We start from the raw sequence: 12552 nt of genomic DNA on the forward strand, positions 1-12552 counted from the left end.
AGATTGTAACAACGATACAAAGCCTTTTCAAACGCTGAAATAAATCAGAGGACGTACACATCGAATTGTGGGAACTATCGCCTCGAAACTATCGTCAGCATGGAACAGCCGATTTGAAAATAAACTCTATCTACAAATCGAATAACGGAACCAAATCTAACGAAATGAATCGCAATACGAGTGCACTTTCGTGTACCACCTATCGTCAATCCGCGTCCGGAAATACACGCCCAACTCACATAACTTACGACGACAAGCCTCGCAACACTCATGGAAACTACATCGGAAAACCATACTATAACGTAAGCAAAAATTATACCGACAAACGATTCGCCAACTTTTGGCCAGCGTTTTAGGGTTCGAGTTTTGATATGGTCGCAGTTTGGATGTGTTACAGTGCATATTAACAATGAGATGCTAACGAGGGATTTTTACCTTGGTATCCAAGGTTAATGATAAAAAATATCCATAGATGTTAACATTTCAGCCCTCTGGTGGGGGCCCTACTCAGAACTATAACATTTATTGAACATACTTTATATTATACATAATGCATTTGACAACAACCAAAAACAAAAAGCGAAGAACCACTTTGGCCATCTGACACAATAATTATCGAGAACTGTAAGACAGACGACGTCTTTATAGGCTTACATGCAAGATACGATGTTGAATAAGAGATATTGGTTTTGTTTAAATTTAAAATGCATGAGTAGGTTCAGCGATTGACCGTAAGTAGTATCTCTGTATGTCAAATTAGCGAGTATACCGTTGGTTTTTAATTGTTTATTTTAGTTTTAACGCCTATTGGTTCTTAATAATTACTAGGCCGGATGGCAAAATTGGTTCCTCGTTTTTTGTTTTTGATTGTTATCAAATGGATTTTGTATAAGGTTAGTTACGTTCAATGAATGTTATAGTTGTGAGAAGAACCGTCACCAAAGGTTTGCAATTTTATCATCCATGGATGTTTTTTATAATCAACCCTTGTTTGCCGCACTTCTGGAGAATCACATGCTTGACACACTGGGGTCGTTTGTACCCCAGTGAGAAAAATTCTTACGTTGAACAATAACACCTCTAGTGAAAAAAATTTATTGTCAGCAATTTCTCACAATTTTGTTTTCAGTGATTCTTAGAAATTCAATATGTGTTTTTCTGGCTATTGTTTAGATAAGTTTTACATTATTTCTGGAAAAATTCGAACGAATTCTCTACAGAATTTCCGACACAAACTGACCTAGGTCGAGTTCCACATCAGAATCGAATGAATTTGCAAAGGACTTCTCAATGTCGCTACAAACTTCACTTTCTATTGATAATCTTCAAAAATCTGAGTTTTCATCCTTCTGACCGTTTCCGATCAAGTCAAGCTGCAGTTTAGAATCGATTTCTAGAGGATGAATATTTTTTTAGAACTTCATTTTGTACTACAAATCCGCAACGATATGGGTTCTGGTGTTTCTGCATGTTTTTCGACGATAACATGTTATGAAAAACTAAGGAAGATTTGTAATAGAAATTATAATTTCTTGGGGAAACAGTTGAAATTAATGGTTCTGAAATGTAAAGCCTGAAAAATCTGATCCAACCTGTCTGTGAAAGAGTATTTTCAATATGACTACAATCATAAAACTTTTTCAAACATTTTCGAATAATATCGAGGTTTTTTAATAAATCCACTGAAATTAATTCACAGCATAATGCATGTAGAAGTTAAGTGTTAATTGAGCTAATTGTAAGTCTAGAGAAGTTTGAAAAATATAATTCTTCTTGAAAGAAAGCAAGAATATAAACAATTTCGTATTATTTTGTAATTCTTTCGTAACTATCGTTAAAATATTGACTCATACCTCTGTTGTGTTGTTCATAGCTCGGAGAAAGAGGCTCGGGTACCAGAGCACGAGGAACAGTTCAAGATTTTAACAAGCTGAGGCAGGAATGTTTATCGAATGGAAAACTGTTCGAAGACCCCGAGTTCCCGGCACAAGATGATTCCATATATTTTTCGAAAAAACCCGACCACCACATCGAATGGAAACGTCCAATGGTAAGGATGAACGAATAACAAAGGTTAACAAAATAAAGAAAATTTTTTTTGATATTTATGTACATAAGTAAATATTTATTCTGTACATTGAATAATAACCAACGTCTTCATTTAATATTCACAAAATTTGCTTTTGTCATTTTTACGTTGATATGTAACACCGGTGAACACGAATTTCAAGTCCGGTTTCTAGATGTCAGATTTTCATTTCTTCCACGCAACTAATGAAAGGAAAACTAATTTTAGTAAATAAAGTCTGGATTTGTAGAAACCACAACGATATTTCGGATTTTACCAAAAATTACCTAGTTTCTCAAACATTTATTGCATGTGACAACTAAACAAACTTCAGCTTCGCATTTAAATTTTTAAATGAGAGTGATTGAGATGCGACATTGAAGTTTTTTTAAATTTTTATTTACAATAAACGATTGAGAAAATAGGTCAAATTTCTTAAAATACGAAACATCGTTCTGGTTTCTACAGAAGCAAACTTTATCTAAGAAAACTAGTTTTTCTTTCATTAGTTACGTGAAAGAAATCAAAATTGGGCATCTAGAACCCGGACCCAAAATTTTTGCTGTCCGGTATAATTTGATTGTAAACTACGAATGTTCGTATAGTTTAATATTTAAATTAAAAATCACGGGAGATAAAACAAATATTTTTTTCACACTATACCTATAACACAAAACATAAATGATTCAAATTGAAATGTTATTTTTCAAATATATAATTTATTTTATTATGAATAATGTTTATCCCTCGACAGTTCTTCAGATCTGGCTCTTAATTGCTATCATCATCATCTAAACCATCCCAACATTTGTCCACGTTTGGAATTTGCGACATCATTTTTTTCCGCCAAGACGAAATAAAGCCGGAGCCATCCTTAATTTAACGTTGATCAGATCTAAGATTTATTAAATTTTAACATTTCTATCGTTAAACTCACGATAAACAAGCTTATCTCATTAGCGCTACAAGTTTGAAAAAAAAACGACGCAACAAGAATACCAGATTACGTTGAATTATGCTGTCACAGTTGTTCGAACAGTATTATCATCTGTAATATTGACGTTGAGAAGATTCATTCATGCCGATAATGAGAGAGACAAATATCGCGGATTACTTTTCTAATACTTGTGATTTAAATAACACTAATTGATACAGCACAAATAAAATAACAAGATTTCCTCAACTCAAACAGATGAGACTACCCACCAGTATTCTCCTTATTTTTATACTCAAGCTTTCCAAGGTCCAAATATTCTTCATTTTTTCAAAAATTCATGTGTATATTATTTGTCTATACGGTTTAGTCGTACTGGACGCCATAGAACGTGATATCACATTCAAAATAAAGTCCTATCTAAAAACATTCGATTTACCTCTAATTATTAGAATGTATGAAGAGTCAAATTTCTCGGCACGATATTAAAAATTTGACCGATTAGACGAACAATTGGACCGTGTAATCTGTCTCATTATCTCTTTCGTGTGTCATTTTACATTTAAAAGGAGAGTATCAGATCCCCAAGTCACGGATTTTGCTTAAATTTCCAATGGTGTTTCTTCGGCCCAAAATTTGGAACTTCCGATGCTTGGTTCCATCCATTGGGTCTATTTCGCTCAATTCTCAGTAGAATTAGGTTGCAGAAGATCTGGAATTCTAACTTCACTATATGGCTTTGAAATAATAATAAACCCGATAGAGTTCAATCCATAAGGGTTTTTCATCGAATTGAAAATAGAGGACAACGAACATTAGTATTTATGGCAAAAATACATAACAGGTTTCCTTTATTACGGTATTTCACTCATCAAACTGCTAATTTGATCAATTTTAACCGGACTGAAGAGAAGCCCAATGGATGAAACTACACAGCAGAACTTTTCCATTTTGAACCGTAGAAACGGCCCTTAAAGTTCCGGCAGAATCCGTGATCCGGAGGCCTGACACTCTCGATGTCAGTGACAGGTCACAAATTAGCGAGGCAGTGTCTCGTACCATTTATGGGAAGTCTCGATTAGTCAAGCTTGATTAAAAACTGAAATTCTTGCTTTTATTCCCATTTCGGACAACAAACAAAACATAAGCACCAGTAAAATATATAGCCCCAAGTTCATCGTTTCATGCTTCTGGCTAGCTTACCAAGATTTATTTAATCCTCAAGACTATCATATTTTAGTTTTCAATCAATATTGATGCATAGAAATTTCAGGTAGATCGTGTGTCACAAGAATTTTCTGCTGCGTTCTTTCTCCTATTTCACCAATCAAAGACACCTGTAGATAATGAGTTCACTTATTTTCAGAAAATTGCACACGATCCACAACTATTCGTTGAGGGGTTTTCACGGTTTGACGTAAAACAGGGCGCGCTTGGTGATTGCTGGCTCATCGCAGCTGTTGCCAATCTTACACTACATCCAAATTTGTTCTTTCAAGTTGTACCCAAAGATCAAAGCTTCGAAGACAACTATGCAGGGATATTCCATTTCAGGTATAATTTAGCATCTGACATGTTACACCATTCATATTGCATCTAAACTGTTTGTGATCGCACATTTTCATTCACTATCCAAACAATAATTCTATCAAGGTGCGTGGGATCTTTTTAAAGATAAATGGGTGATATTGTCTCGATGGAAAGTTACGGAAGAAGAAAAATGTGTTTTACAAAATCTCTGACAGTGTGTATTTGTGGATGTGTGAAGTTGGCGGCCCAAATTAAAAATTCAATAAGAATTATGTGTGCGCTAACTCTTCCCGAATGAGTTCTGGAGTTCTCGAATATTTTCAAAAATAGTTCTGTTTAATTATTAATGAAAAATATTGACTTTTCGAGGGGCCAACTTTACGAAGCACCCCATTTCGGAAAAAATCGAGCAAACTATTGTTTTGAACTGCCTGATATTTTTCTGAGTATAAATATCAAAAAAATGGCAGTCTCAAAGGATTAGGTTTTCCCAATTTTGACAGCTATATGAATTTATTTTTTGATCATTCCCGGGCTTAGTAATGTCCTTCAGAATTTCTAAATTCGTCAAGTTTTTTCTGAATTTATTGAATTAAAATTTTAATAAACGTATTGAAAAAAAGAATAGCTGCATCACCAACGTAGCCAATTTGCTATGCTGACAGTTGTAGGTCCAATGTAGTACAAAAGTCTTTCAAACGCGAAAATTTGCAGAATGTAATTACAAATCAGTATTCAATATTGTTGTAAAGATTTAACAATTTCATCTATTTTCTCCAAACAGCAACTTCTTTTCGTCGTAAGTTCTTTCCATTTGCTCAATACATCATCTATCATAAATACATACCACGCCAGTTGATATATCTAAAACGATTTTTACCGGTACACTTTACAAACGAATTGACAATTGATGATGTTTCTAGTAGAATAACAATTGGAATAGAAAAATTGTAGAAATTGCCAGTACTGATTTTTTCAATGTCGTTCTGGCAACGTGACTTCAAGTAGTCTGGCTACCGGAGACAGCGCTCTTATTTTTTCAAATTCGTATCGCCGATCAAAAAAGTCAGTAGAAAGTATTTTATGCAACGAACGGTAAATTTTGGGGACTGAATAACTATCGGGCACTCTAGTCAACATAGCATTTTTCTCGAAATGGGGTACTTCGTGTTATTGAACCCCCCAAAACTTATGATGGATTTTTCAGTAATAATTGGAATGAATTATTTTTGAAAATAGTTCAGAAATCCGGAACTCTTTGGGAGAGAGTCAGCACACTCATGATTGTTAATAAATTTTGAATTTGGATTGCCAACTTCGCACATTCATATTTGTACCAATGATAGCGAATACACATGGAATAACATCCTCATTGCGTAATAAAAATGAGTCTAAGCAACTTGAAATAACACAAGCTAAGTTATCAAAAATTTGAGTAGAGTTACAGTATATATATTTAAAATTTTTCAACTTTCCGAGTGTGAGTGCTTTTGGGCTTACTTAGAGATATTCTACAAAAATTCTACGGATAATGATCTCTCAAGTAGGTAAAAATTGATTGGTATAAGTACAAATGTTCGCGAATAACTATATTTGTGCTCCATAACTATCGCAATGTAAGACTTCTTGAATGTTTTTCAGACTGTTTGTAGGGATCTGGCTAGCTATTGTGAATTGAACTCAATTACATTATAATCAGATAAAAAAGACCAGACTTTCATCATTTTGAACGTTTTAATTTTAAAATCTTTTCTCAGATTGTTGATATGTCAGCTTGTGTTATTCGAATTTGTTCAGAAGCATTCCTGTTTCGTAGAAGGGATGTTGTTTTATTCAGGTTCACCATTATTGACACAAAAAACACTGTTGGAGGTTTATTTAACGCTTCTGTTTCCATTTACCGAAATTTTAATTTAGACGGGATGGCTCATTCACCGTAATAGAGTGTATCAGTTTTTACAGATCGAGCAAGATATCACTTCTTTTTACCAAAATAAAAAGGTCCAAAACCCTTTTTTGTATCATGCGAGTTTACGTCCAATAAATGTATTCCTGCAATGAGTGGTAATTTTGATTTTTTCAATTGCTTTCTGCACTTAGATTTTGGCAGTACGGAAGATGGGTGGATGTAGTCATAGATGATCGCCTGCCGACTAGTCACGGGAAATTGATGTTTTTACATTCAGCACAAAATAACGAGTTTTGGAGTGCACTGCTTGAGAAGGCCTACGCGAAGCTTCACGGTTCATATGAGGCTTTACGCGGAGGATGGTCAGGTGAAGCTATGGAAGACTTTACCGGAGGAGTATCAGAGCGGTTCGAAATGAAAAAGACACCGCCAAACTTGTTCAATTTTCTACTCAAAGCTTATGAAAGAAACTCATTAATGTGTTGTACACTGATGGTAATTGACAAAAGCGAACTTTTAATCTTGTGAAGATGATCCAAACATTCACACACGAATCTTTCAGCCGGATCGAAACGTATCAGGAGTTAGAACGCCAGAAGGTTTAATCAGAAAACATGTCTATAGTGTTACACGAGTCAAGTATGTTGATATCATGACGCCAAATCAAGTAGAAAAAATTCCTTTATTGAGATTGAGGAACCCATGGGGTGACGCGGATGAATGGAAGGGACCTTGGAGTGATAAGTGAGTATATGTCATGCAAAAAATCTTGCAATGTAGATGAAAAAAATAATCTAAAAGTAATTACAGAGATACGAATTAAATTAGAGATTTTAAATAGGCTGCAAAACCTTGTGCATATTTGCATATTTTTTTTTTATGCATTTTGCCGTATTCTAAACCTATCAAAAGTGTACAAATATCTGGGTTGCAACACTTCAATGAATGATACTTAGAGCGGCTATTGGAATTTAAGATTTCTTGAGGAGGTAACCACTCCTAAAGGGAAGTGTGTACTTCGTAAATAAATGTCCTGTGAAGTCACTTGGAGTCATCCAGTTCTTTAGAGTTTGGAAGTCCCCAAATCTGGTGTACAACCAACTAATTCAGGAATAGTTACCCCTCGGAATTTTCTTAATGTGCTAATAGCGCACAGTACTAGAATCAAAACATAGAACGATGCATGAAGTTTTACCAATTATCGATGTGAGCGTTACAATACGAGGCCTGAAATTGAATACAAAATAACCGCGAATATTTAGCTGCCCCATCAGCCACACAGGCGGCCGAGAATATACCATGTACTTTTCATAATCAGATTGAAGGATATAAATGAACATTATTTGTAATATTATCCCGATGAATAGATAGATAGATAGATAGATAGATAGATTTCATATTAGATGACGACCATCGGCGTGTCACTGTTCTTCTAATGCGAAGTTCAGTATTCACATGTCATAGAGATTGAGAATCAGCATATGATCATAGTTTTCGTTAATTTCAGGCTGTATTTTTTACGGAAGTTAACCTGCAGCAATTAAGGTGCAAGTGCATTGTGTTATCGTCGTGACAAAATATAAGTAATATTTGCTTCATTGTAGGAATGCCATAGTTTTTAAGCTTGTAACGTTGCCAAAAATCTGATTAACATAATTGAAATTATGTGTCCTGTAGATCACCTGAATGGAAGTCTATTCCTGATCATGAGAAAGAGGAACTGGGATTAAGGTTTGATGCAGATGGTGAATTTTGGATGTCTTTACAAGATGTCAAGCATCACTTCACACAAATTGAGATCTGTCACTTGGATACGGACTATGTAAAAGACAGTGATCTCAGCGCTGGTAAAAAAAAATGGGAAATGAGCACATTTGAAGGGGAATGGGTACGCGGAGTAACAGCTGGTGGATGCAGTACATATCGAGGTACCTTGCCAAACAATCATTACTATTGGAAAATATCATCATAACATCAGAACCTAATTGTTCGCATTATTCTATAACCGGATACCCTAAGCGTTCAATTTCAATGGAGGCAAATCTTAATTCTTAGGGTTTCAAATTACTCATGTTGTACAAATTATTTAAAAATAAACAAAAATGTACAGGTTCTACCATCCACGGGCGAAATAACTGGTCAAGCTGTCAGCCTGGTTGCATTACTTTGATTTTTTTACAACATACAGTGACAATCCCCATAATTAAAAAAGCCTATGCAAAAGATCGTTAAGTTTCAAAACCTGACGATGGATGACTTTTGTTAAAGCGAATTTCTCAACTATTTTTAGAAACCTTTTGGCACAACCCCCAGTACCGTATAACATTAGAATACCCGGATGAAGATGATGACAAATGCACGGTTATCGTAGCATTGATGCAGAAAAATCGTAGGGCACAAAGACAGATGGGTGCTGATTGTCTGTATATTGGCTTTGCCATGTATCGTGTAAGTTTTAATTGGCTATGTTTGAAAAATTTGACGAAAGTATCTTACATATTGTTGGAAGAATGTGAGTAGTGACTTTTCAATCCGTTTTTTTTAGCTCGAAGATCCCGACAGATTACCAAAGCCGTTAGATGTTAATTTCTTCAAGCACAACGCCTTTGTAGCTCGAACTCTGGAATTCGTTAGACATCGTAAAGTTATCCGCCGATTCAAGTTTCCGCCTGGTGTTTACTGCATTATTCCCAGTACTTATGGTCCGAATAATGAAGGCGAATTCTTATTGAAAGTACTTTCTGAAAATCAGAACAACATGGAGTGAGTCATGAAAACACAGTCAATAACGAAATTGGCAATTTTTCTGCAACTTACGAGTTAATGAAACATCAAAGATGATGCTGATTTTACGTATTATATTATAGTTCTGAATTCTGATTGCAGGGAAAATGATGAACAAATCGGTATCGGCGAAGTCGATTATAGGGTATGTGATATAGAGTTTTGTTTTCTGAAATCAAATAACAACAGACGTGTATAGATTATCTGAGAACATGCATGAAAGCGTAAACAATTAACTTGAGTTGTTTGGACATTAATATTTCAATTTTCAATATTAATTAATAACGCTAACTAATCGACAACACAGCCACTTTTGATTTTGCTTAATATTCACTTAATATCCTCTAATTGAATATCGATCGGACAGAATCTTACTTAAGTTTTCAATTTTCTAAAGCATCAAGAACATTGCTATTACAGATAACAGTCAAATTTCCTGTTCCAGTCTATAAACCTTATAGGTGTGCAGCATACTTCACAAGTCATATGTGAATACTGCTACGTAGTGAAACACAGCCAACGCAAATCACGTAGAGACTCTGCATGTTTGTGGAAGAAATAGTAGTACTAACAATCACAAAAATCTATATCTGAACAAGGCTGGTAGAAACTCATTCTGCTCACTTTCCATACGTTTCAACGAAATATGAATTTTTCTTACCTCGAAAATATTTATTGTTAAATAAACTATCTAGGGTATTCCGCTTCTACAAAGAAAAGAAAAGAGTTTAAAATGTAACACTTTTGCAATTATTACCTCACTTTATTCTAATCAGCATGAAAAGTTAGAGAATATTCCCTTATTCCACTCGCTTTGGGCCTGAAGTACTATGACGATCCAACGGAAATCTTCAGTTAAAGTCATGGAGTACTCCTACCTTTACCGACCGAGCAAAATTACCCTTTTTCTTCCTATATTAAAGATACGATTTTCAAGGAAAAACTTTTACTTCTCAGTTCTACCAGCCCGTCGGCATTGTCAATATTATAATTGTGTGAGAACTGAGTGACACACTGTCACTAATCACTAATCACGTGTTGCACGTTTGTGCCGCTTGGCTTTTAGGTCAATAACCATGGTAAAGAACGGCCAGAAGGGCAAGAAGATACAGTGATTATTATTATTGAAGAGAAAGTAATTTTTAGGGGAAAGGTTGTTACACAGTGACCAATTAAAATATTCGTCGAAATTTATTAAATTTCTACTTTGCACCTTGCACGAGCACAAGAATGAGCATAACATAGTTGAAATGTATAGATGTAACTAAAACTGATGTTTAGTGTGAGTGTATACTTTGTTTAGATGTACTTTATACTCAAGACAATCGTGATGATTTTTCCTTCAGGTAGAAAATCAGCCTGAGCCTGATAGAAACGAGGAAAAAGTACGAGAGTTCTTCAGAATACTTGCCGGTGATGATATGGAAGTCGATTGGATGGAACTGAAAGAAATCTTGGACTTCGCTATGCGCAAAGGTTTGTATCACAGTTAATCTTTATGTACAAAAATATTGAAAGTGTGCTTGTTGGTGGATATTCATATTGTTGAAAGGTATGATGGACTATCATTATACATACATTATATGTAATAATCATTGAACATTAGCTGTGGAAACCTTGAAAAACTTCAAAATGCAAGTCCAATGAAGTGCTGGTTGAATAATTGTTTTTTTTTAAACAAATGATAAACATCTGTGTTAAATTTGAACACAGTCTTGTATTTGCTAGAGATGCTCAGTTGAAAAACTCATTGAAAACTGTTTGTCTTCGAATAATATTCGAAGTATTTTACAGTTACACTGCAAAACAAACAAACCCATCCCAGTGAATGTTAAATTATTCACACTTGGATATCTTCACAACCTACTTGAACATTTCGCATGAATTCTTCACGAAAATTTGTTTACACATTATTTACAGCTACATTATCATTTCATGCCCATATTTCTATTCTTTTGCTTACGCATGTACATGCCACTAAAATGCAGCCTTCTAACTTTAGTTATTTTATATATGTGGCTCGTTGTGTTTGCGAATAATTTGCTCCGTTCTCTTGATACAAACGATTCAATGCATGCTGTAAAGTTAGATGCAAATACTGTTCAGAATGACTGAGAATAAATAGCTATAAATTGTCGATAGAGAGCCATGTATATAATAATTGTGATATATGCATAAATACATTTTGATTAAATAATTGTTCATTGCATTTGAGTTCGATTGAATCCTTTAAATTATTAATTCAAACGCGGAATTTTTTTTGCTATAAAAAATAATGGGAATCTTCATAGGTTTGAATAATATTTCATTGTGTCTTGAGAATTAACGTGCGTTGCGTTTCATATATTATTAGGCACAACGGGTCTTGCTCTAGTCAATAGGGAAGGAAAATTTTTTCTAATAAGCGTGATGTTATTTGAAAGAAACGTATTGCGCCTTTAACTTTGGGTTATTTTTGCTTGTTCGATCTTTCTTCCACCTAGGTTCGGTGCGTCAGATTGGTTTTTTTTCGGGTTGTGTAATTGATTGATTAATCGTATTTTGGAGTCACGGGTGCTTTCAAATGTTTTTTTTTTAACTTATATTTTTTTCATGTTAATCGATTAATCATCTTTTGTTGATTGATTGCGTTATCGAGCAATCCATCAATCGATTAACTATAAGAACAGTTAATAAAACTCTACGACCAATCGATTATTCAATAAAAAATCAATTTAAGCCTACGATTAATCGATTATTTGCACAGCTCCATTTTCTATTATCTTTCTCAGATTTCTGTAAGTCAGATCAAAGTTCAACCATATGCTTCACTTTATTTACTGGTAGATTGTGGGAAAACTTTATGGTGATTTGCATTGGTATCTGGTCACTAAGTACAAATCACCATGCAGTTTTTCGATAGTATCCAGGTTTAAAAATGACTACAATACATACATTGTATGTGAATTCATACTGTAAGGGGTATTTTAAAAAAAATGCTATTACATTGTATGGACTTCTCACCTCTGAGATTCGTTTCTTTTAGTCTGAAAATGATTTTTCCTATTCAACTAATATTTTTAACAAGAGTACAAATTGACTTATCACACCAGTTTTACTAAAATTCTGTCATGGGAAAAAGTATTAGGAACAACATCAAGATCTCCTTTTCCTCAAAATTTATTAAGGAAGTTCTGTCTCATTTATAAACTAAAATATAAATTTCATACATTTGAGTGCTATGCTTTTAATTCAATGTCTTAGCGTTCTTAAGACATTTTTACAAAAATTCGTAGCTAAAATTTATCGAAAACTGTATAAATAAAAATAAGCTTGATATTACTCAAA

At 34.2% G+C, this 12552-nt stretch overlaps 1 protein-coding gene across 1 annotated transcript in view; it reads left to right on the top strand.

The window, feature by feature from the left end:
- The window catches only part of LOC124308354 (calpain-A-like), an 82542-nt gene that overhangs the window by 14341 nt on the left and 55649 nt on the right, over positions 1-12552 (top strand). Inside the window, exons 3-10 of the mRNA XM_046770986.1 lie at positions 1874-2050; positions 4369-4556; positions 6633-6936; positions 7004-7185; positions 8119-8369; positions 8732-8889; positions 8987-9204; positions 9328-9370. Of these exons, the coding sequence (XP_046626942.1) occupies positions 1874-2050; positions 4369-4556; positions 6633-6936; positions 7004-7185; positions 8119-8369; positions 8732-8889; positions 8987-9204; positions 9328-9370 (1521 nt within the window). The remainder of the gene's footprint in view (positions 1-1873; positions 2051-4368; positions 4557-6632; positions 6937-7003; positions 7186-8118; positions 8370-8731; positions 8890-8986; positions 9205-9327; positions 9371-12552) is intronic.

This window comes from Neodiprion virginianus, chromosome 7, assembly GCF_021901495.1.
Source record: "Neodiprion virginianus isolate iyNeoVirg1 chromosome 7, iyNeoVirg1.1, whole genome shotgun sequence".
In the NCBI taxonomy this organism is placed as follows: domain Eukaryota; kingdom Metazoa; phylum Arthropoda; class Insecta; order Hymenoptera; family Diprionidae; genus Neodiprion; species Neodiprion virginianus.